Source organism: Abramis brama (assembly GCF_963993115.1).
Source record: "Abramis brama genome assembly, chromosome: 9".
In the NCBI taxonomy this organism is placed as follows: Eukaryota; Metazoa; Chordata; class Actinopteri; order Cypriniformes; family Leuciscidae; genus Abramis; species Abramis brama.
Window position 1 is genome coordinate 34,193,880 of NC_139971.1, and position 26,575 is coordinate 34,220,454.

A 26,575-nucleotide genomic window follows, 5' to 3' on the forward strand; every position below is an offset into this window, starting at 1 on the left:
CGGCATTTGTTTTTATTCTGTAAGCTCGCTAATGAAATTAAAGAAAATGTTTTATAGCAGAAAATTAAGTTATTTTTTAATTGATCAGTATGCTTTATCACATATAATTTTAGCTAATTTTGGGTAACGAGATCGATTGTGCACGAGCTGTCAGTTTTGCTCAACCTTACATTACTGCAGTCTATATTTATTTATAAGCGTGATAGATTTTCTCCTATTGCCAAAGTTGAAGTATCGTGTACAGTACAGTTCCTCAGCCAGTGTCTTCATTCAATTCAGCGTTTTCTGGGTTTAATTATTTTAGCTTGGGAATGGTTATAAATAAAACTAAATGCGTTGTCGTATGTCAATAAAATCAAATATGCTGAATTAATCTATCCATATTTTATACAGTGTTGTTAACGGAATCTTTTGCAAACTGCACTAAATACAATGCTATATAATATTACGCTGTCAAACCACTCGTAATATCTTGATGTCTGTGAAACCACAGTAATTCCATCTTACCATCTTACCACAGTAATTTACAAGGGTTGCAATAACGATTTAATTGTAAAACACTTACTGGTATTCATAAGACGAGTTTATGTATGCTAATGAAGACTGAATAGGCTAATACGTCAAGCATTTATAATATATGCGAGTTACTGTTGTTTTCAATCAAAGGCATAAAGCATTTGAGACGAGACGACGCGCCGGTCGCTCGGGATCGTCTTCTTTCCATTCATTACTTTTGGTGGAAAGTTTTTTTAGGCCACTAGATGGCTCTGTTGAGCAATTTGACAGCCTTATTGAGATGTTTAGAGCCCCTGTTCATAACCAAACAGATGCAGTCCTTTAATTATCGAAATATTGCAGGTTTAGATTATATAGAGTCATTTTTTCCAGTAGCAATATTCCTTCATACAGACAAGAACAGCTCTATATAGGCTAAACTATAATTGGTTGGCTCTTCAGTGTTCAATGTTCACGTTTACGTCGCTGTGTGCTATTTTGTTGGACATCATTTGTATCTGATTGACTGTGTATCATTTTTGAAATGTGTGGACATAAAGATTTTCCATGTCTGACTGAGCTTTCCAGGTTGTTTGGCAGTTGCTTTCTCTCTGGCTGTTAAAAACCAAGCTAAATGTCTCGTAACATCAGCACTATTGACTTTTCTCAATCCAAACTAATGTCATATGATTGACCGATACCCTTTATGGTGTAAGATAAGCTGCATATTCGGTTAGATTTTTGCTCTTGTGTTCAAAGTGTGCGTGACCTGCATTAAGTTCAGAATGTGGAGAAACATTATGGATTTTGTTGCATGCACAGCAAATATGTTCATAGATTTGTCTGACTCAGATTTTCAAGATTTGTTCCTCAGTCTGGCAAATCTAAGGCTATGTTTGCATGCCTGCATGTTGGTTAGTCTGCTTGCCTTGACTGCATTACAGCCATCTGTCAAAAAGTCATAAATGTACTTTGCCAATACAGTAATGCAGCTTTTGTTTTCAGTCTTGAGCTTTTAGCCTAATTAAACAGCAGTGTTGTTGAGAAGATATTCATTAGTTGGCTGCTATTTATTCTGCCCAATTATTTCTTCAAGAGAAACTAAAAACGGCATTGTTGTGTTTAGTCCCCCCCCCCCCCCCCCCCCCCCCTTTTTTGGGCATTTTGTATAAAAAAAATTGCACCTAAAATTAGAATGCAGCTCAGTCTCAAGTCAAGTCATTTTCTGCACTGTTTGCTTAGTATGTTTAAAAGGTGAAAAGTTGCAAAACTGTTTGAGATTAAAATTTTGTTTCACCGAATAAGAATGGACCAGTGAATCATTAATAATACAATATTACAGCAACAATATCCAAATAAATGATGCAATCCATTTGCGAGATTTGTGATTTAGTGCAAATATGAAAATAATGAGAATGTTTGATGATGTTGACTGCTTGCACCACTTATCTCTAGTTCAATTTGACCTTGATGTATTGTGTTTTGAGTCCTGGGACGTTGTTGTCAAGCCTAACCTTCTGTGTGACTGAGCATGCATGTGGTAAGCAAGACAGGAAGCTCAACAATGAGAGACTGAGCGCTGCTTTGTGTAGCACCACTGGCCTGTGAGCCCTGATTCATCCTGACAGCACTTAATGACAGGGAAGCAGGGGCATTTTTGGTTTAATTTTCTGAGCTGTTTTGCAAAGTGAAGCTTGAGCCAAGGGCAAAGAAATCTTTTTTCTCTTTTCAATGTTATGCCATCTCCTGTAGAGTTTCCAGTTTCCAGTCTAGTAAACCTATTCAGCTGGAAATCCTGATGTTTTCTTCAATCAATAGTCTTAATTAGTGCTGATTAATGAAGGGACTCTGGTTGCGCATTGCTAATAGTCGTTTGAATTCCCAAGGACGAAGCACTTCAACTTTCTGCTTTGCCTGGCATTTTAAGTTTTGAATCAAATTTAAATTTATGACATGCTTTTACATTTCTGAAAGAGTTAGGCCTGAAGATTTTCAAATAACCGATGAGATTCGTTTTAATTGGTTAGATGTTGGAGATGGTGAATTGAGGCAGAGGAGTAGTTTTCAAATTAAGATTTCATTAGTATTCTGTGGCTATACACGGACTCGTATCAATGCAGAAAATGAGCTGCATCCTTTTGTTTTAGTATTCAGATTTAAAAAGATTGTTTTTATGTAGCCAGGTTAAATTTGATTGCAACAACATAAATGTAACATTAGTATCACAAACTGTTGGCTTATTTTCTTATTTTATGTCAGTTTCGGCCTTTGCATGGATCTTGTTAGAGGATTTAGATGTTAATATAAGCTAGGAAATTCATGGCAAAGCAATTTCGAGTGATGAGGGATGTTTTACCAAAATTATTTGTGTGTATGAAGGTAATCTTTAGTGTTTAGCAAATTGCTATGGAAACTGGATGAAATGGCCTTGTTTTATTGTGACCCTCATCTGAGTCTTTGCTTTGTCTCCATTAGTGTAAGTTTGCTCATTTTGATGTCATTTTTGTATGTTAATCTTTATGACTGACAAACAGGGATATAGAGAATGGAAGAGATGATGAGAGCTGTCGGATTATAATAGGTGTATATTGTGTATGAAGTGGAATGCTCTAGAAAAGTTCAGATTGATTCTTTAATGCCCTGTATTTTATTGTACGTGACTTCATATAATAGGCTATATAAAATAGTTTTTAGTGTTTTGCTGCTCTTCAGATATCCCTTTCTGCCCTATCGTTGCCATGGGCTCACTTTACAAGAACGATTGACCTAGCTACAAAGGACTTTCCCCCAAGAAAATGTTTTACCTTTGCTAAAACAGCATTAACCACTGAAGTAACAAACTCTATATAGGCAGGGTTTTCAAACTGTGGGTCGCAGAGTGGAAAAAGTTGGGTCACTTTGCTGAAGCTAAATTTACGTTTCAGTGAATGACACGCACAAATTATCGCAATATCGCAAATGTACATATCGTAATATGCATAATGCAACGGCTTGCAATAACTGGAGTCATGAACAAAAGACTTCTCTGACTGAATAACTTTTGAAGATTTAATAAGAATCAGTAGGCTATATATTTAATTAATACAGTGAAGACTAAGCAGTGTTTTATTTTTTTACATTTGATTATTCAGATTCTGTTGTTAAATAAACCTAATGTAGACATACCTGAAACCCTAAACCCCCGGTTTACACTGACGTCAAAATGACACCTACTTGTTGCTACAGTAAAACACTGCTGTTCACTTTCAGAAGTTGTAGGGATGTTTTCTTTTGACAAAAAGAATGTGAAACATGTATGTAGGTTATATAATTTTAGATATATTTTAAATATAATTCAAGTTTATTTTACACACTTTAAGCATATCAAATATTGCATTTTTATTCAATATCATGCAGGGCTGAACGATATACCAACATTTAATAGACAGTGCGATATTGCTTAGTGTAATTTTCGAAGAAATAAATTGTGCACAGTGCGCAACCATTAAAAATAAATTAAAATGTAAGAACATGCAAACCATAAATCTTTGTAAACCATAAAATGGATGGATGAAACAGCAGTCAATTAGAATGAGAATGGATAATTTTCTAAATTGGAATGGGCATATCAAATTTGACCCATCGTTACTTCACTGGAGTTCGCCTAATTATGCATGTATTCTATATTTCATATTCAAATTCTGAATTGATGTAAACAACAATTTATAGGTCAAACCTTAGCCCACACTGTACACATTAACACTATAATGTCTTTTATAGTGCATAATACAGTAACACTAGATGCTGTGCAATAGCACTGAAGACAGTGCTCAGTAGAGGAAACCTTCAATAGCATAGTAAGGCCTGACCTTTATTCTGCAAATCAAGCTGTTTTCTTAATGAGCTGCCTGATATGTTATTTTAGCCAAAATGTATTGAACATTATACTTTGAACAAATACCCCGAGGTCAGAGTGAGAGCATTAAGAAATGTTAATGAAAAATATAAAGCCATTAGCTGAACCTTCTTGGGTCAGCTTCTGCTCTGTAATTGAAAATCTTGATGTATGTTTCTCGTTTCCTCTGATCGCATATACAGAGATTTTCAGATCAAGGACAGCCACAGTTTTCTTGACAGTATGTATCGTCCCTCTCCTTTCCACGTCCTTGTCTCCTGTCTGTACTCAATCTGTGTATGTTTTCACTGTGGACTACAGTGTTGCATGTCATCGCCTGTCTCAGTATGGCAAATCATGTTCTTTCATTAAGATCTTTGTGTCAGTACTTGTTCTCAACCTCACAGATGTTTTTCTGTCCGTTAAACCAGAGGTTAATGTTTACTTTTCCGCTGGGAGGAAAATTTGAAAGAGGCAAGTTAAACATGTATTTAATAACAGAAGAGTACAGGAATACAGTGCTTGGTTGGCTTTTATGAAATACCATCTGAATGTACTGAAGAGTCCACACACTCCACATGTCAATTGTGCACAATAAGACCAACAAAGCTACTTTATGAATAACTTGAATTGATTTTTTCAAAATGGTGTGAGATGATGCTGTATTCTTACCTTGTCATAATGTAAGGGCTTGCATGAAACATGGTGAATATGTCTCTAGGGAACAAAACGGCTCATAGTTGCTGTGTTTGGACCGACTACTCATTAATAATCAAACAATACTTTTGTGCTGCATTTGTCCAACAGAGCACATCAAAGAGGAAGATTGTTTAGACAGTTGTTCGAGCACTTGCAAAGACATTAGTGTCAAATTAAGAAAACCATTAAAGTCAGCCGTGTATAGAAGCTTGTTTCCGCCACTGAATAAAAAATAAAAAAGGTAATTGCGACTTTTTATCTCACAATTCAGATTTATTTTGTGCATTTCGGATTTTTTTTTCTCAGAATTGCATGATATAGGCCTAAACTTGCAATTGCAAGTTATAAAGATTATATAGATTTGCGAGATATAAACTCACAATAGCGAGTAATAAAGTATGAATTGTGTGATATAAAGTCACAATTGCGTATACAGTAAAGTCAGAATTGTGAGTCGGTCTTTTTTCCCTCAGAATTCGACTTAATAATTCAGACTTTTTTCTCAGAATGCGAACACGCAATTGTGACCCTTGCGAAAAAGAAGTTTATTCAAGTGCCCTATTAGTATACTTTTTTTAAACTAAAAATAAGAAAGTATACTTTCAGTCTACATTTTATATACTTCTCAAAAATATACTATGCTTCTCAGAAATATACTTAAATATAGGCCTGCTTGACTTATACTGAGAGAAAAGTCCAAGTATATTTGGCCTGTATTTGTACTCAATCTTTTGATCGAGAAATACTGTAAAGTATAATTAAGTTTTCAAAGTATACTTGGCTTGTAGTTGTGTTAACTCTTTTGATCGAGTAGCCTATTAAATATTTTTACATAGTTTTTCATACAGTCTTATGAAACTTACATTGTTTGAAAATATTGATTAGAATATTGATATAAAACAGATATGTTTCTAATTCTGCGTATCTGAATTTTTGTGTAGGCTAGTCCACTGAAAGTGTACATAGGAATTTACTTTAATTCTACTTTACTCTTTCCCCACCATTGACAGAATTTTCCAGCTATCCATGTTTTCACTGTTATACGGTAGGGGGCGCTATGATACATCTTCTAGTACAGAATCTCCGGATCAAAACACAGGAGAAGAAAAAGCTGAAACAAGCGATAGAATATTGCTCACTTAAATGTAAAATAACATGATCATCAAACATTAAACAGCGTGTAAATCAAAACTGCTTAATGTTACCAAATGAAATGAAGCGTAACCCATGAAGAGAAAACGACTGTGAAGCTTTGGGGGTGTTGGACTCGAGTTTACCACTGTTACACTTATAGTACACTTAAACGTATACTTTTATATACTAAAAGTGGGCCAATTTAGTCCCTAGCAGTATTGAAATAGTACACTTACAAGTTTACTACAAGTACACATTGATATTAGTATACTTACTACATAAAGTATACTTAAAAATATACTTGAACATTACTTAAGTATACTTCTTTTTCGTTAGAGGAGTTATAAAGTCAGAATTGTATGATATAAACTGTTTTTTTCCTCAGAATTGTACTTACTATATAACTCGCAAAATGTGAGTATATATCTCACAATTCTGAGAAAAGAAGTCAGAATTGCGAGATACAAACTCGCAATTGTGAGAAAAAAAGTCAGAATTGCGAGATATAAACTATAAACAACATTAAAGATAATTGCAACTTTTTATCTCAAAATTCAGACTTTTATTCAAGCAATTGCGAGTTTATATGCCACAATTATATCCTCAATTGTGTGAAAAAAGTTGCAATTATCTTTTAAATTGTTTTATTCCATGGCGGAAACAAGCTTCCATAGCCGTGAGACTATATGTTAAATAGAATTGGGGGATAGAGTGGCAAAGTAGCTCCTAAATTAAATACTTTATGAAATAAATGTAACCAGGCAAGACATGGAAGAGATTAGAAAATAAGACAATAAGAAATGTTTCTTAAGCACCAAATCATATTAGAATAATCTCTGAGGGATCATGCGAACTGACGACTGGAGTAATGATGCTGAAAATTCAGCTTTGCCATCACAGGAGTAGATCACATTTTAATTGATAATTCACAATATTACTTTTTTAATGTGTTGTTGATCATATAACTGCACCCTTGGTGAGATTTAAAAAAATTATAATTTAAGTCTTATCGACCACAATCTTTTGAACGGTAAGTTACGTATTTTTCAACAAGCAGCCTGAAGGGTCCAAGTACTTCCATGTCCAGCCAATTAGAGGAAATGATAATACTTAATTTGATGAACGTTTAAGGTTTTCAACTGTTAGTTTGTTCAGAGTGAAACAATCTTTCATATCTTACTGCAGTTGTTTTCTGTACAGATCATGAATGATAAGTCACACAATCGTGAGTTCAGAGGGAACAAGAATAGAATCAAATAAAGATTGGCTGTGAGCATCTTTAAGCAAAGCTAATTAACAAGCACTGATGTGAGCTTATAGTGAGGCTCAATAGAGCTCGTCTCTCTGATGCCAACTCCACACCTCTTAGCTGCGGTTCTGCCGGGTCCTGAATAATGCACTCATCAGGTCTTTTCCCGGTGGTTGTAATGACAAGCAGCTCTCCCTCGAGAATCCACTGACTTTTTACAAATACTGCTGATGGTCCTGCTTACATCTGCCACTTATCTCAATCAGAGGGGTATTACCATAAAGACCAGCTCTCAGAGCCACACAGCCCCCCTGACCTGCTCTCGGAAGACGAAAGATGTCGTCACACCCCAGGACGCTTCTTAAGAGGGATCATCGCAAGCGGCTGGAAACTAAAGCGGCTCTGTTTTGTAATTGAAGTGGGTAAGGGTCATCGTTTTTAATGCAGCTTATAAATCTTTCCTTATATTGAAAGGTTACATTAATGCAAAATTGAGTAGCTCACAGAAACCAAGCCATCTGCTTGTTGGCTCCACTGGATCTTTGGAGTTATAGCATCATTTTGGATTTGGATTGAGTTGGTTATTCATTAACATTACAGGCTTTCAGTTACGGCACCCATTATGAGCACTATAGCCCAAGGACTTCATCCAGCCTTTACTGTAAACCAAGAGTGCCCCTGAATTGTATATTATGAGAGTCATAATTTACCATTGCAATCCCAGTGAGTGTGTCCCCCATTAACTTTATGCTTTTTTGCTTCAAGCTATTCCTGTCCCAGCACTCACAATGGAGAGACCTAAACAAGCTCAGTGTAGCATGGATCCGTCTTGTATAGTGAGACATCTTAATGGATTTACCGAGGGTGATGCTAGGTCTGTTCCTCTCTGTACTTCATGTTCCGTGCGTTCTAGACGGTTTGCTGTTTCCCTTTCAGTCCTCTATTGACGGTAGCTCTCAGTTACTTTTGAGAGGTTTGTGTACAGCCGTTCTTGAACCATACTAATGGGTAAGCCTTGTGAATATGTCTGAACTTATCATAAAAAATTTTTTTTTTACCCAGCATGCTCTCTTCTCAAGTATGGACTGCGTGATTGGTAAATTACTATTCTCAGCACAGGCTCCGGGAGTCGTTAGAGTTGAACCTGCAGATGTCTCCATCTCTCAGGAGAGAGGACATTAGCCATTCTGCGTGAGCTGCTTCACTCCACACCCTGCAGGAAACCTCTTTCTTTATTCTGTTAATATTTTCTCTGTGAAGTGGTAAAATGCTGCACATTGGCTGTTCATTTGACTGGAGTTCTCAAACAGCGAGAGTTGCGTTGAGTTTAATTTCCTCGTCTAAACTCCCGCTGGGGCCCTGGGGCGGGATCACCTGGGTGGAAATTGCTTTTGGTGTTTCCTTCTGTCCTGTCCTAGACCAGACAACTGTGCTCAGGGACATCTCAATTGAACTTGTAACAGAGAACAGCACAGTGTGTTTGATGACATCCAAAGGTCTGAGCAAAAAGGAAAACAGTTCTCCATTATCTCTAGGACTGATGGTGCAACTCTCTTTTTTGAACTTTTAATGAAACAAGAGCTTGTTACAAAGAACTGGTACTAGCTTTTAATAATTCACATACATTATAATGAGTGCACAGTTCCATATACACAACCAATGTGCATGTGCGGCCAATTATATAATCTTTAATGAAAATCTAACCTCAGCCAAGAAAGCTCTTTTCATTTCTTTCACATGGAAAAAGTCTCAATGAAAAAAACATTTATGCCTTTATATTTTGATATGCTAGAGGCAGTTGATTCTGAGAAGTGAACTACTGTGACCTTTAATGGTATGTAGTGCTATGGGCATTTTCTCAGCTTTGTTTTTCTTTTCTGAATTGCAATTTGTGTATGTATGTGCGTGTGTTGTTGACATATCAGTCCACCTACCAACATATGACAGGGGCATACAAGACCACCTTAAGGCATAGTCCACCCAAAAATGAAAATTCTGTCATTATTTACTTACCTAGGTGTCATTTCAAACCTGTATAACTTACATTTTCAAGAATATTTCATTTGCTTCTGTCAATAAATTTAAAGTTATTGGGGACCAAAACAATATTAAACCTAAGAAAGTTATACAGGGTAGGAACAACATGAGAGTGAGTTAAAAAAAACATCTGTTGAACCACAGAAACATTAGTGGAATCAAGCTCTTTAAGTGCAAGCTTTAAAGAAATGTCAGTTTTGAGAAACATTTAGTTATTTAGTTCAGAGCCGCATTATTATGCATGACTCCACAGAGTCCAGATGCTTTTTTTATTGCAGTTTGTATTGTACTCAAATCCGTGTCTCCCGAGTCAGCGGTCATCAGAAGCACGGTGGGATATTAGATTAGCTTCAATCATGCTGAACAGTCCTGTTTGAATGTCATTTATTCTTTGCTCTGTCTTTTACTCTAAACCCAGAGGTACTGTTAGATGCCTCTCCCTCCCCCCGCACCAGTGGGTGTTATGGGCCGTGATGGATCTGTAGTGTTATTGGTGCGATGCACCATGTGCCACTATGTAAAGCTCCTTTGCTTATTCAGCAGCAGGGTCTTTAGCCTGCAATCAATGACAGCTATAGGCAGGGTCGAGAACATAGAGCTGTTAAAACCACACCTGGGACTTGAAAATGCAGAAGAGCTGCCCTATCAACAACACCTGCCAGTCATATGAATAATTCAGTGATCTCTGACCAGGCCACTTTTACTCCTATCAGTCTTGCTTATGTGAATAGAGGTGGTGATGAGAGCTACTACTTCTGGTAACCGTGGATTGTCCCATTACCTGTCTTTTTGGAGTCAACGAAGGAGAACAGATAGAGTGGTACAGTTACCGGTAAGATATCGAAAGAGAGACTGTGCATGAGAAACTTGTGTTAAAAACCATTTTTGGGGCTCAGCTTTAAATGTACTGAGAGCAGCTGTGTTTTTAAGGGCCACTTCATGGGGTCCATGTTCACATTTAAGGTAGGATCTAATCATTTGCTATTGTAGCTGCTATTTTGCTTCGACTGCAAATTACACCTAGACTATACAAATTTACCTTTTTAGATTTAATAATTGCACTTTACCTTGAAACATTCTTAGAGAGTTTTGGCATTAAACATTTAAAAAAATGTGATTTAATTCACTTAAAGCTCAGAGTGGCTTACCTTGGGCAGGGTACATTTAATCATTCATTTTGAACAATATTTGAAATTAATTTTAGAGAGGAATGTCAGAAAGTTCTATCACGTTCATGTAATTAGTGATGTTGGAATTCACACAGTTGGGCTTTAATTGGCAGTGATTGTGAGGAGCAGGGGCTGCATGGGTTGTTTAATTGGAGCCTGAGTGATGGCGGTAATGGCTCATTTGTTTGCCTGTGTGTGGTGAGGGACCCCTCGTAATGACCTGTGTGGAGGAAGCCACGGCGTTGGAAGAGGTGCGAGATTAATTGCACTACCTCACTTTGCGCAAGACTGTTATAATGTTCCTCAGACAATTCTTCTAAGATGTTCTACTATTTTTTCCTAATGAATTCTCACATTTTACATATCACTCTCAGCCCAGTTCTGAAATGCTTGTGTAAATGCATACTGAATTTGTGTGTGTGTGTGTGTGTGTGTGTGTGTTTAATTGGACATTGGCATTATATTTAATATTGGCAGAAGTGTCTTCATGTTTAGTGCAAAATAAAAAGTCTCATCTGAGAAAAATTAACTTTCCTGTCCTTTCAGATGTCAAGGGGGTGGTCATACTACACTTTTCATTCCATTGACTTGCATTCAAATTCATGCAAATGCGGGAGACTAGAAATGCAAGCTCATGTGAAAAAGTTTGGGATTTTGCTGCTTTCTTAAGGCCTTGTTCCAAATGGCACCCTAAACACCCGTGGTCTACCTACGAGTCTGCACTTTTGTGACGTAAGTTTCAAGCTTACGGGCTCGGCAAAAGTGCAAATCAAGGGCGCATATTGACCACATAGGGGGCACTCGCGAGCACACTTCTGAAACATAAAATGACAAATGGGATACCATACAGCCTCGTGGACGTAAAGCAGACATGAGGAAAAACGAAGCGAACGTGCCAGAGTTATTTTTGGGACCATTTTACTTTAAAAGTGTGCTTGTGCATTTGCAGCCTTGTTGTTTTGTGCAAATGTAAGTTGTAATATGGTGTTTATTTTGTGTAAGCCTATATCCGATTTATCTCATATAGGATGCATTTGGTTAAGATTTAACACTCTATAAACCTCACTAAGCTTTATATAGGTGGTCAGCTTCAGTGTGTGCAGCTCAAACAGCAATGCACGACTAATAAAATAGGGACTGTCATATTACATAACATTATTAAGAGAACAATATTTTAATAAAACGTTGTGAATTATTTGAGTTTAGTTGCCTTGTTTCTGCGCGTTGCTCCAGGAAAAGCACGTCCACAACATGAGTCACACATTCTGACTAGCACATAACTTAGCTCAAGTTCACTTGTACATTCGCATCATTTTTTGCAGATATTATTTGTAATATTATGTTTATTTTGTATATATATATTAATCTAATTTAGGATGCGTTTTTGTTGAGTTAAATAACCCACTAGCAAAGGGCTTTAGTTTATCGCTGTTCATTCAGTGCTTCAGCTTTAGCACGCGCAGCTCAAACAGCAATGCATGACTAATAATAACTATGATTGGGACTTTCATATTACATAACAAACAATTCTGAATTCATTGAGTTTAGTTTCCGTGGAGCGCGTCCACAACAGGAGTTAAACATTGTGACTAGCAGGCACCTGAGGTGGCGTTGGTGACAGTTGCATTAGTCGTTATATTTGATTATTAAATAAGTCATTTAATTAAATGATCCAATCACATTGACTCATTTTACAATTTTACTAGCCCTTTATTTAGACTAAAAACCCTTCGCATTCATTTGGTGAGGAACAGCGTTTTTGAGCAGCATTTGCAGACCCTGTCATGCGACGCATATTGCAGTATTAAGGCTATAACTAACAATTAATCAATCAATTGATCATTAATTTTAAAGGGCGATCGATACTGGGAATTTGTGTAAATTGACATCCCTGGTATCCATCATGGATTTCTAAATGTCTGTTACTTGTAACGTGTTAACTTCCAACACTGCTGAAGGACATTGAGGAGGACATTGCAATGAATTAAGTATGTATATTTAATAATGTGGGTACAATAGATGGAGAGAATATGTCACCTCTTTGAAGCCGGGGGCACATCAACCTTATTCTTAGTCTTTTAAGTACCCCAATCATACTGCCGTATTTCAAACACTTATGTCACAATCAGGTTTTTACTTCCCTGTCGATGGTGCAGCGGCAACAGTGCCGGTTAATAAACCATTAGATCACAGCTTTGACCTTGAATAAGTCAAAGTTTAGGGGGGAAGCAATGTAGCAAGCTATTTTTGCACAGTGGATTGTTTTGTAGAATTCACAATGTGTCCAGGAATCGTAGCACTTAAGTAAAATTTTAAAGATCGGCTTCCACGCTGAGGGACACCATAGATCAGTGCCCTCGTTTGTTATTTCTGCGGGATGTTTAAATTTAGACTGAATGCATTTATCTGTCTTGCAAGGACTAAGCGAAGATGGACAGCTTTACTTAAATCAAGTTTGAAGCAAATGTGCCGAGGCTGATCTGGGTGTGTATTTTGTGTTCAGAGCTCATTAATAATGATTTGCTGAATGTAGGATAGAGTCACCCGTAGCATGGTTTTGGATAGCTGTATAATGCCTTTTCCCTCTCTTGTCGGCTTCACACACCACTTATCAGAAGACATTTGGGACAGGCTTCCGATTCCATGCCGAGCCTTGCGCGTCCTCGGACGCTGACACCAAATAAATGAAGACGCAGAATGGACTTGGATGTTCAGTGTTGGAAGGGCGACGGCTGAGGTGTGAAACCACTGAGCTGTAAAATTGCCCTGGCAGACATGCTGTTGTTTCAGCATTTCATGGCGAGCCGCTCAGCCTGCTTCCCTTCCTCTCTGTATCTTTCCTTTTCACCTTTTTTCTCTACACCCATCTCTATACCTTGCCCTACATGCGCTTGTGCTGACTTAAGCCCTGGCCCGAGAGTCCGCTGGAAATATAAAGCAATAACCGATCGCCTTGTTTTGGATGCACTGCTGCAAGGCTGTTCAACCAGACCCTAAGAGCTTTAATATTCCACTTTCATTTCTGTTTCAAGGCTGAACCTGCAAGCGCAAAGATGTTTCCTATACAAACATAGCACTGCCTCCTTCGCCAAAACAACGTTGATTTGTTCTAATTTGCCTGATGAAATGCACCAGATGCATATGATCCTATTATTATGTGAGAAGTCACAGGGAAAGTAATTGACCGGGTTGTGGCGAGCTTGTTTGTCTCTTGCTGGGGGTTTGTGGGGAGACAAGAGGCCCCTGCTGTTGCCCTTTGACTGGGGCAGCGGGATGTCATGTCAAGGTTTAAGTGGGTGTGAAGCTTATTATAATATGATGACTGGTCAATTACTTGTTTTATTCATTTTCACAGAATTACCAAAAAGGAAACACAAACAAATTTGTTTGATTGCAGAGAGACTGTAATACGACTTTATCGACTTCTTGCTGATTTTATTGTGTTTGTTTTAAGGTTTTTTTCCTCTTCATATTTCTTTCAGACTTATATAGACATTTTGAATCAGTGGAGCAGCACTGAGTTCAGGAAGAAGGGCCTCAGTCACTTGCTCAGAATAAGTCCAATTAAGACTGGAACACTTGGTGTGTTTGACACAAGAAAGGGCGTGCTATACAGAAATAGCAAATGAACACAAGGTGCATTAACTGGCAGAGAGAGCTGTTAAAAATAAATCCTTCATTAGTGTTGATCTTGTCTGCTATTTCTGCTATGCACAGAACATTTAAGGCACTGCTTAAGACTAGTATAAATGATACATGAGCGATGCACCGTTATTCTGTTCGGTACTGGTAAGCCGTTAATTATATAGGCGAACGTTATCAGCGATATTACAATTTTTAAAATTCTTTCTGCCAAAAAGAAATGAAAAGTAAAAAACTAAAAAGCAAATTTACTACCTATTTAAAACCTATTTTTTAAATGCTAGTGAATTTAAGAATTATAAAGTTATAATGTACTTATAATGTACATAAAAAAAATCATATCCATTTTGAGATCTTTTAAAGATTACATTTAGCATAATTATTAATGGGTTAGTTAACCCCAAAATTAAAACTCTTTCAGTTTCATCATTCATACATTATCGTCCCAAACCTTTGTGGCTTTCTTTTTTTCTTCTGTGGAACATAAAAGAAGATATTTTTAGGAATGTCTCAGTATGTTTGCCTCCAAGCCACACCTGACTCTTTGACAAAAATCATGTGACTCGCCAGGTCTCTCACCCTTTACAACATATGATCGATGAAAAATTAGACACATTACTAGAGATCAGTTTTCTGCAGAAAAATCAGACAATTATAAATACTTTGTTCTACAGCCTACTGAAGTTAATGAAATGTTTAGAATAATAATAATAGTCTAATATATATTAAGTTGTACCGTCCAAAGTGCGTGTTCAGTGCTATTCGCGAGTGTCACGACAGCAATCATCTACGAACCACTTGCGTTTCTATGGTAACCGAAAGCTCCTGCACTCAGATTCAAGCAGCTATGTACCTTGTTTGTGGTAATGGCGAAAAGAAAGATTTTTAGAACAGCAGCGAAAATTTGTGTATAAAAAAGTGACTAGACTGAAACATATCCTTTCAGTGGGTGGGACTGTTGGAAGTTATTAATAAAGAAACATGGATTAATGAGAAAGTAAGGAGCAGGATGTGCTTGATAATAAAAAATAAATATTAAAAGCGCAATGAGCCAAAAGAGAACTGAATCCGCTACTGACAGCATGCTTTCTGTGCGCACGCTCCGAGCGGAACACGGACAGCCTAAACAGTCAAATGCACACAGAAATATGTCAAAATATCCGCCTTGGTGAGTATTCACGTAAACACAGTCGACGTAAGCACTGTGTAGTGTGTAGCACTGTACTGTATTTTAGATCATAGCAATGCACAATTAAACATCCAATATCGGCTTACACAACCAATGTAAATGGGGTCCAAAATGTTTTTTGAAGTTTACTTCTTTCTACTTCATCAACATGCACTAAAATGCTGATATAATTTATGTTTAAGAAATCAGAAACCCTCCAATAACAATTGGTCACCATTGATGCTGTTTAGACTCACAATGGTCTCGGCTGACTGCTTGTGATTGGATAACCCAATATTTTAAAATGAGAGAAAAACATGGCCTAAATTATATTTAGCGTCTCCTTTAAGCAACATCCACTGTGCTGAAACCATGTGTCCTGAGTTAAATGGCTGGAGGCCTTTGATAGCCTATGTAGGAGTAGAGCACACAGCATGACAGGAGAGATAAAGTTTGCATTGTTTTCTGCATAAACAGGTAAAATAAGAGCAGCATGAAAGACCTGTTCCCTCAAACTCGGTTCTGTCTTGGGGTGCAGACTGCGGATAGGGAAAGGTTATAGTGATGAAAGATGGCGTTGAGATTAGCAGGCTGAAATTGGGCTCAGTGGTGGTGCGAGAAACCACATTGTTTGATTTATGAGGGTCATGATGATCAGTGGTTGCCACATGAATAATCCATGTGCCCAGAATTAAGTGACCTAGAGCATTTGCTAAGCTTCCCCACTGTGTTTTTCCAGTTCCACGCTCTCTTATCCACACTTACTACATTCAGGATGGAGTGCTACTGATCAAGAGATTGGCTTATCTGTTGACTTGGGTTTTTTTTGCCCTTTGCAAAATATTGTTTGGGTTTTTTGCTTAAAAGCCATTTGGCAGTCTTTGTAACAAGCATTTCTCAAGATTGATAGTGATTGAAAATTTTAGGACAAAAAATCAGGACAGATTAGTACCTGATTAGAACTGATGTGTGTAGATAGTCATTGCTTAGAGGTAAGGGACGCTTGAGCACTCATGTTCAAACACACAAACCATACATGATTCAGATAGAGAAAGAAAACACTTGGCCACTGCAATTTAACAGATCATGGCTTTCTTAATGGTGCATGCTTCTAAAAGAGACAAGACAAGGATATCTTCAACAGTTAGATACTTCAGGGTCAATCATGTTGTCTGTGTAAGAAATCTGTGACCTTTTGGTTGAGAATATCTTGTGATAATCAAAGTACCTTATTAAGTGTGCTTGAGTTAACATAGGTTTCAACCATCTGCCCATCTTATTGTTCTTCAGCTATGTTAACAACCATGCAGGGCTTAGTCAGAATAAAAAGCTTAAAATAACCACCTGATATTTGATATAAAAAAGCAGATTTTTTTTTCAAGTGTGAATTTGATCTGAATTATATTTTCCAATTGCTAATCCTTTAAATAAATTATGAATACTTTCACAACCGGATTAAAAAGGTAACTTCTCAAATAGTAATGATTTAGTTTAAGCAAAGTAGAATTTCAGAAAGCTGCTTCAGAATCCCAAATTTTGTTAAGTAAAGTAAGAAAAATGAGGAGAAAGCTTTCTTGGCATAATTTAAGGCAAATCAGCCAATTATGCACTGGGGTGCCATGCTGAGTTGCCAAAATTATTTAATCATCTGGTGCTGTTGCTTTCTCTTGACAGGAACACTGACAGGTCTCACAAGCGTAATGTTGACAAAATGCCACCCGTCACATGCACAGAAAATTTGTGCAGAATATGTATGATGCAAATGTATGTAAACAGATATTTTTAATGGGTCACAAGTGGAATAGTACATTCAGGATCTGCAATCAAATTGACTCTAATTGGGGTTTACAAAATGTAAACAGTCAGTGATATGAAAACAAAATATAGGTCATTATTATTTTACTACAGTTTCTCTAAAGCCAGAACTGCACCAGAGATATAAATGGGAAGAGATGAACCACAGGTAAACAAGTTTTGTTTCTTTAATTTGAGCTAAAGATGCTAAATATATTAAATTATTGTCCGATTTTAATTTGAAGGGAAAAAAATGCAATCTTGACTAACAGTTTTGAAGATTCTGGTCTTTCTCCTTTGAAAACAGTAGCCATATTTGTACACTACCATTCAATATTTGGTGTTCAGTAGTATGTTTTATATTTTGAAAGAAATTAATACTTTTATTCATCAAGAATGCATTAAATGGATAAAAAAAATCACAGTAAAGACATGTATAATGTTGCAAAATATTTCTATTTCAAAAAAGTGCTGTGACTTGGCTTAAAAAGATTTTGTCCATTTTTTTCAGTTTGAACTGCTGCATTTAGTTTGAACAAAACCTAATATAGTTCTGTATATAAAGACAGAAATCATGTAACGATGGAAACATTGTACAGTAGAACATTGTGCTGTATATAAAATCACTGCTCAAATTCTCACGGCAAGTATCACATCTGAGTCTTCACTCCAACGTCAGCAAGCACTTCTGTTTCTAGATGATTATATGTAAATGGTCACTAGCTTCTCCTAAATGAAGACAGAAATAAATAACCATAGCATGGTGACATGCTGACATAAACTTAAGATGCGGTCATGACTCCTGTCTTGAGTGGATGGGTTGATTTTACTTTATCGTTGTGAGAGCTGCCAGCAGACCCATAACATCACTCACAGAGGGGCTCAGATGCAGGGGGATCAGGGAATTGACCGGTTAATTGCATTGAGCTCTGATACGTGCATGTCCTGAATCATGTCAATGTCTCCTTTGGTTGACAAGGTGGGAATACAGAGTTGGTTTGAGTATTTTAAAGTACCCTTTTACTTAAGTGTCTGGACACAGAGTAGTATAACCTTCTCGTTACTTACAAATCTATGAAGACCATTGCATTGTTGTATCTCAAATCCCAAAATAAGTGCAGCAGGATAAAATAAGCCAAAAGGGAGTTTGAGTTTTATGAACAGGATCTCTAGTATGTGAATTGGAGACAATGAAACATGTTGTTCCTATTGTGAATGTCAGGCAGGCAGGTGAGACAACAAATACACACTCTAACCCCACCATATTGTTCTAGGTTATTGTTCTAGAGTTTTAGGTTATTGTTCTATGTGTACAGACTCATTAATGAGAAGTAAAATGCTATGTCTTTATATTTCAAAGTCAAAGTCTCGGGTGAAATACTGTTAGTTACCCATTTGTCTCATGGTTGTCATGTAATACTACAACTGTGGAAATACATGGCAGCAGAACAGAGCTTAATGCATTTTGTCATTTCAATAACACTTAGGTGTTTGTCTGAGAGGTTTTATTCAAACATTAATTCTGAAGTGTGATGGAGGTGTAATGTTTTAAAAGAATACTACCTTATTAATATTAGATAGGCATGATATTAAAATACCGATAAGATAAGCCAATTAATTATTGTGATGTTATGGTGGATTATCGAAAAATGGTCGATATTAAAATTCTATACTATTTTGTCTAAATAAAAATAAAATGGTAAAAACTAAAATTAGTCATTTTAGATGCTAGAAGTGAATTTAGACATACATCAAAATGTGTAGTAGGTACATTATGAATGAAAATAGGACAAATGACTGATAGTGATCAATTAAAATCAATATCAATTATTGGCTTATAACATATACTGTTTAAAAGTTTGGGTTCAGTATGATTTTTTAAGAGGAATTAATACTTTTACTCCTCAAGGGTGCATTAAATTTATCAAAATAAGTGACAGTAAAGAGTTTTACATTGTTACATAAAAAATCTATTTCAAATAAATGTTCTTTTGAACTGTCTATTCATCTAAATATCCTGGGAAAAATGTATCAAAGTTTCCACAAAATCATTAAACAGCACAACTGTTTTTGTTTTTTGTTTTTACATTAATAATAAGAAGAAATGTTTCTTGAGCACCACATCAAAATGATTTCTGAAGGATTATGTTACACTGAAGTCTGGAGTAATAGCTGCTGAAAATTCAGTTTTGTATCACAGAAGTAAATGTCATTTTGTTAGTTGTTTTAAAATTAAATACATTTTCACAATATCACTATTTTACTGTATTTTTGATTAAATAGATACAGCCTTGGTGAGCATAAAAAAATAATTAAAAGAATCATGCTGACCTCAAACTACTTTGAACGGAATTAAATGTAAAACCAAAATATGTTGTGTATCCCTAATTCATTTTGATCAAATTAACCTCCGGTCATCATCCTCCTTAAACACTGATGACGAAAATGTAAATCTGTTAGTGAGAGGCCTGTTGGTGAGATAGCAAGTTGATACCTCTGATAGCTGTTGCTACAGTATTCATTTGTATTATTTACAGAGTTAGCTTCTTTCAAATGGAAATTAAACTTTCAGTTCATTCTAACTCACCTTTCATTCAGTTAGCTTTCAATTACACACTTCATTATGTTCTGTAATGAGTCCAGTGATGTGCCTATACATTCCACCCTGAGGGTCTCATTGGGATAAATTATGCAATCCCATTTTGCACCCTTAGGCCTGTTGTCACTAATAAACAGAAGAATTCAGAGCATCATTTGTTCGTAGAATTTCCCCTCGGGATCCTAAGGAATACATCATATGTAAGTCCAACAGAACATGAGCAGGCTACGAATCGTGGATTATTGCTCCTCCGTTATATCTTAGTATCTTCAAACTGCTGGTGTCTTACACCAAGTACTTAGACTGACAAACAAGACCCAGTAGCTTTAGAGTCTGATTGCTGAACTTTTCAGCATGTAGACAGAAAAGCAGTGGAAGAGGTCACTTCCAGACAGCCTGTCCCCTCCAGTGTGCTTTGAGCTCATCTTCCTACTCTTGTTCCACTCTGTGTCCTCGCCTGCGGCTTTCTGCCCGGCCTCTTCTGCATCTGAAGGAGAAGGAGAATAAATAATGAATCACGATGACAGCAAAGAAACTACATCTTTTGTTTGCACCCGTCGTGTTATTTTTCTCATCTTGTCTTGAACCCCACGTAGATGACCCACGGCCCGACGCAGGCATAATGAAGATCCGCGTAATGAGGCTGAGGAATACGAGGCCCCTAGTTAGATCCGAGCTGTCGGCACGGCGGTACTTGTCATTGTGTCGTTAATGACCATGAACAGCTTGTTCTCCTTTGCTATTGTTGAGACTGCTCTCGTGACGCTTGCGTAGCGATGAGAGGCTTTGACACTCCATGCTCCTTAAGGTAATGTAAGCTCTCACCCTTGTGTGTTAGCAGGAAGTGAATGAGCCCGATGTTTCATCCCCTCCAAACAGGAGGTGTGGTTTAGATTTAATATCTGGGATTTAGCAGCTTTTGCACTGGGGAGCTCCTAATGCTTAAGTCCCTTTTCCCGAGTGTCCCTTTTTCTCAATCTTTATTCTCTTTTGCGGTTTAGACCTTTTCTCTGCTCTCTTGTGCTCTCTTGTTCTAAAGTTGAACACTAACTGTTTCTTCTTCTCTCTTTCTCAATACCCAGGTGCCCTCTCTTTGCTTTGAGTCTGATTATTGGTCTGTCTGGTCTCCAGCTCTTTGGTTGTCTAGTTCAGGCGAGCAGTGATCTTCCAGACATCTCCAGGGACTGCAGCCCGTGGTCTGAGGTGAGTCCGAACGGGATCCATCGCCTTTGCTCCTGTCTCTCCTCGTTTGCAATAACCATTATGCTAGTCGGATCCACACAGCTTTAATTCTTAGAAATCAGTGTTCATTAGAGTCACCTACACTTCAAGAGGAAGCACAGAATAATTTGATGTCAGATGCCTCATTATGGTACCCCTACTTAAAGCCATGACAAAAGTACAATCTTTTTCATGCTCGAGAACCACCGCAAGTCTATGGGGATAACAGAGAGCCGCAGATGCATTTTGATTAAAGGCTAAGTGATCTTATGGTGCAAATCAGTGATTCATAATGCATGGAATTTATTTCAGAAGAAATGGCCTGATCATCCCTTAAAACCTATTGCTTTTGCCAACTCTATACCAGACATTTTACATTTACTACTATATTTTGGAAGTAACTTAGTGTTGTCCATAACTGTCATGCTTTAAAATTTACCGGTATCATTGTACAGTTGTTACCTTAAGGACCTGTTTCTAGCTAGACTTACCTTTCAATTTAGTTTGAACGTACACTACTTTTCAAAAGTTTGAGGTTGGTAAGATTTTTGAAAGAAGTCTCTTGTGCTCACAGAGGCTTTTAATGTATTTTAAAATGTAATATTTCTGTGATGGCAAAGCTGAATTCTCAGCAGCCATTACTCCAAACTCCAGTGTCACATGATCCTTCAGAAATCATTGTAATATGCTGATTTGTTGCTCACATTTCTTTTTATCATCAATGTTAACTCTTTCCACACCAGCGTTAATTTTCTCAAAAATTTTCATGGCCCCCAGAATATTTTGTTTTATGAATATTGAACATTCAGTATATCAAAAGAAAGAACAGAGTCTCTGCTTTAAAAACTAAACGTTTTATTCTAGCTTAATGCATTATTTTATCAACACTTGAATGTGGGTAAGTTTCATAAAAAAAGCAACATTTTGTGCAAGCTGAAAAAAATGTTTGTAAAAAGACTACATCCAGACTGATTGGCTGTTTTGATTTATATGCTGTTTAATGTTGATAATCCCATTATTTTACTTATGCATCTGCTTACATATGCTAACGCTTGTTTCTGCTATTTGTCCTGTGTTTTAATCAGGAGATTCTTTACTCTTTCAGAAGATGTGTCATAACACAAGATGTGAAAACACAAAGCTTGAAATTTCCGTCAATGGCGGGGAAGCGTTGTCTCATAAATGACGGAAATGTCCGTCAACGTCAGGGAAAGTGTTAAGAACAGAGGAAGACAAACACAACAGCTTTACAATGGTGTGGTAAAGACCACGACCGACCAAAATCTTACCCAAACTATTTGTTTTAAATGGTAGTGTACATTCACTGATCAGTTGGCTTGATCACTTTAGTATTCGTACATAAGGTGTGATTCCGTAGACACTGAAATGCACAATAACCAGCTGAATTACGATAAAAACACTGTCAGCCAATCAGAATCCATCCTGCTGTAAAGAGCTTTAAAAGCAGGAGATGATATAACTGCAGCACGCACTTAGAAACAGAACGATATCATCCACTGGTGTGGATGCTTATGTAACATTATGACCCACAAGAGGTAAATAATCAGGCGGTAGTGCAGCTTCAAATCAACAGGCACATTTTTTTATTCAAATAACTCAACATATTAAAAAGGTGTAACAGACCTTCAATGCAAATACCCACAAAAGAAAAAATAATAAATGAAAAGAAACAAAAACAAATTATATTAAAAAAAAAACACAGATAGCCATGGGTTACCTATATTGTGAAGACAGAGTGGCATTCAAAATGCTCTCACCACAACAAAGCTCACAGCAATCACACTGCAAACCTACAGAGAAAAAAGAAAGAAACACAAATAAAATGAACAAACCACTACACAATCCCAGCCACCTCACCACTGCCATCCACACTGTGAGTAACCCAGCAGCCATTGTTGGTTTAAAAATAAATCTACAAAAAGAAAGAAAAACAAATGAATTAACAGTGGGTAATTGTTACATATTGGGTGAAGCAGGATCCACATGCAGTAGTCTTTTATTAAATAAACTCAAAACTTCACATATACAAGCACAAACTTATGCCTGCGACTCAAGAACAAAACAACCACCATGGTGCAACAATATACAAGAACTCACAAAGACTGAACTAAACACAGGGCTTAAATACACAGACAGACAAGCTAAACAAGATAACAAGGGGGCGTGGTTAATCAGAAACACCTGGGGAGACTAATCAACATAACGGGGAACTGCTGAACACGGGACAGGACAAAGGAACACAGACATAAATCATTACAGTAATGCAAGTAGAACCAACCAGTCAGCACCATGAAACCATTACTATCATTTTGTGGCCTAGGTTTTCCCTATGCAATTATGGTCCAACATCCAACAAAAAAATAAATAAACCAAAGAAAATTAAATCTAAAGTAAACGGTAACCGTGCATCCCTCTAACATCCATTATTTTGACTGACACAACAATCAGTCAGGCAATAATCCGGCCAAAACACTCCTTAACAGTGTGTATCATATGTTGAGCTCTCAATGACGCTCCGCCAGCATTTAACATAACTGCTTGTCCGCTACTATTCTTCTCAATCATCAGGGGCGCGTTCAAGTTCAAAACGGTGCGCAACGTTTTGCTACGGTTTCCGGGTTGAACGTCATGTTTCCTGGAAATGGCATGCACCGGTGTGCAACGGGTTTTGAGATGCGTTTTCTCTTGTTTGGTGGGTGTGTCAGAGCTGCAGTCCAATCAGCAGCAACATGTATATAAAGCACACGGTATTAAAGTGAACTCGCACAATGGGTTCAAGGAAAGTAATTTACAAATGTGTTCGATGCAGCTCGGTATACACAACAACTGAGGATATTAGAAGACGTTTGTTTTATTGTAAAAAATATAGGTTATCAACATAATGATGTAGTTGCTTATATTTTTAGCTTCATTGCAAGTGTATGACATTTGGTATAGAAATAAACAATGGTAATTAAGTGCTTTTCCTAAAAAGGAGAAAGAAAATACAGGGTATTAAAACAGTATGAACTACAAATAAAGTCAGTATGTGAGGCTAAATAGATGTGTTTTAGTCTGAATTAGGTAAGATGTGTGCTTCCATTTCAGTTTCAGCAATCCCTTCACTCGATTGGGATGTTCTCTTTTGTTCCGGGCGGCAAGTGCAGTAACTGTAACATCGGGCATATTTTGTAGTATTAAACACATATTTATACCGACTTCATCAGGCTCTGAAAATTCTTCACAAAGAATGGCCTTCTCAGCTGCCATAGTTGCAACTCTTGCGTCATCAGAACAGTGTGTTCAACGCATCACCGTTTCTGTTTAAAAAACGTTGTGCAACGTTTTGTCGGGGCTGAACGCTGCCCAGTTGAAGTTTTAGATGTGCCACGACATCCATTCATCCACAAATCACGATCAAGGACAGGAAGCGAGAGAGCGAACTTCTTCTTCTTCTTCTTCTTTGGGTTTTAACGGCAGCTTGCATCCTTGACGTTGCATTACTGCCATCTTCTGGTTCTAGTTATTTCACATATTTTTAGTCATCATATTCTTGTCATTAGTCCCGATTTTGTCAGAAAACAAATCAAATATTTAATTCCTTGTTCACTCTTACTGCAGTCCATTATACTCTTTACTCCATGTCCTATTAGTCCTATTTTTTCCATGTCTTTTATCATGAGAGAGCGAACAAACCTCACTACTTCCTTATATAGCGCTAGGGCTGATGGGACTTGTAGTGCCCCAACCATGTCCCATTACACTTTTAGTTGTTGTTATAGTTATTTTTATAGTTATTGTTCTTGGTGTGAATGGGCTTTTAGACAAAGTTTCTAAAGTTACCTGCTATAGGGTTGTGTCTGATTGTTAAGGTTCTTGCAATTCCCGTTCTGCTCTGTCATCTGTGGATTCATAAAGATTTTAATTATCTTAAGTTGTACAAGCTAAAAATGCTGTCAGTACACTGATATTGTACATTTCACAGTCTATACAAACATATAAATACGTACATGTCCACCTACCTAGGGATACGAATGAAACCAGTGTTCATAATTTTAACTTCAAACATTCAAGCTGCCATTATAGTGATTCACTAGGGAACAGCTGTTTGAACAGAACATCATAACAGTGTTGTTACTGTCGAGGTCTTGTAGCTGCAGTACTAGTGTGGAATGATATGAAACCTTTAAAGTGTGACCATGTAAATTTACCCTTTTACAGAAATGAACATGACTTCAGTCTCTGCCTTCGAATGAACTGTTATATAGTGGAAGTGTAATCGATATTGATTTTACTCTGACTTTCAGTGTCTTCAAGCAAAGACATGTCATGCAAATCATTAAATGGCATTAACAGATCAGGTACTGTATACAGGCCAAACAAAGTATGTATGTGTTTATTTACTTGCAAAGTAGAAACACGCACACTTAAACCTCACCAGGATGTTAGTGTTGTGTTTCTTTCCTGATCAGGTACATAATGGAGAGTTGCAGAGAATCAAGCAAACTGTTGTTCTTGTGTCCTTCTACAATTACTCCCTGCAGTTTAACATAATCAGTGCTTTCACGCTTCGCCAACCCATGCTTGTGCAGTGTGTCATTCACGTGCCCTTCTAAATCTGTCTCTGTCATGTCAATTCATCACACACATGCTCATCTCCCATCATGTGTCTAATGAAATATCTTGACAGTTTAAACAAACGGTTCAACCTGTGTGATCTTAAAGAGTCCTTCGTCACTGTCACTGGATTAATCTCCTGAGCTAAGTGTTACAGAATATACACTCACTCAAGTGTGCGTGATTGAATATAAGGTGCATAAAGACTGACGTATCAACCAGAATAATGAAGTGCACAATATTTGGACATTTTGAGATTATTAAGTAAATATTTCATTCAAGTATTCAAGTAAATTGTATTAGTCTCTATCACACACATATCACACTATTATATCAGCCATCTGCCACCACACTTCGTAGTTGTCAATCATTGGCTATTGACCCATTTCGGTCAACTGAATATAAAGACACACGCATACCTTATTCCTGAATTCATTGATATTGTTCTTAAAAAGTCATCTCTTTTCACTCTACTTCCAAGTATTATCCAAGGGCTCCAATTTATAAGAATGATAAAGGACAAAAAGTGTCCTTGTCTCTCTCTCACTCTCTCTCTCTCTCTTTCTCACTCTCATTCTCTCAGGAGGAGTCATGGGGCTGGTACGGGCCTACCCATTAGCCCTGCCTGTGCTGGCTGTTCTGGGCCTCATTATCAGCGCATGGAGCCTCAACCCAGATGACCCCAATGTCTGCAGTCACTGGGAAAGGTGAGAGAGGGGCACTCTCTGTGTTAAACTCCATTTTACCTTCCATTTCTCAATTGCAGGATTTACACCGCATAGTTATTCCTCTCCGACATGCCAGAATGATGTTTTGGTCAAAAGAGGATTGAAATTTCAGTGTAGTGATTTATTGTGTAATTGTTTGAGTTATAATG

The 26,575-nt window shown here is 37.2% G+C and overlaps 1 protein-coding gene across 2 annotated transcripts in view; it reads left to right on the plus strand.

Annotated features, from left to right (window-relative positions):
* The window catches only part of megf11 (multiple EGF-like-domains 11), a 115,921-nt gene that overhangs the window by 599 nt on the left and 88,747 nt on the right, over positions 1 to 26,575 (plus strand). The window contains exons 2-3 of one of the 2 annotated variants that reach the window (XM_084123948.1): positions 20,943 to 21,063; positions 26,282 to 26,405. In XM_084123948.1, coding sequence (XP_083980074.1) covers positions 26,290 to 26,405 — 116 coding nt within the window. In that variant the 5' untranslated portion in view covers positions 20,943 to 21,063; positions 26,282 to 26,289. Of the gene's footprint in view, positions 1 to 20,940; positions 21,064 to 26,281; positions 26,406 to 26,575 lie in introns of those variants that run through there. The other variant, XM_084123949.1, reaches the window with a different exon arrangement.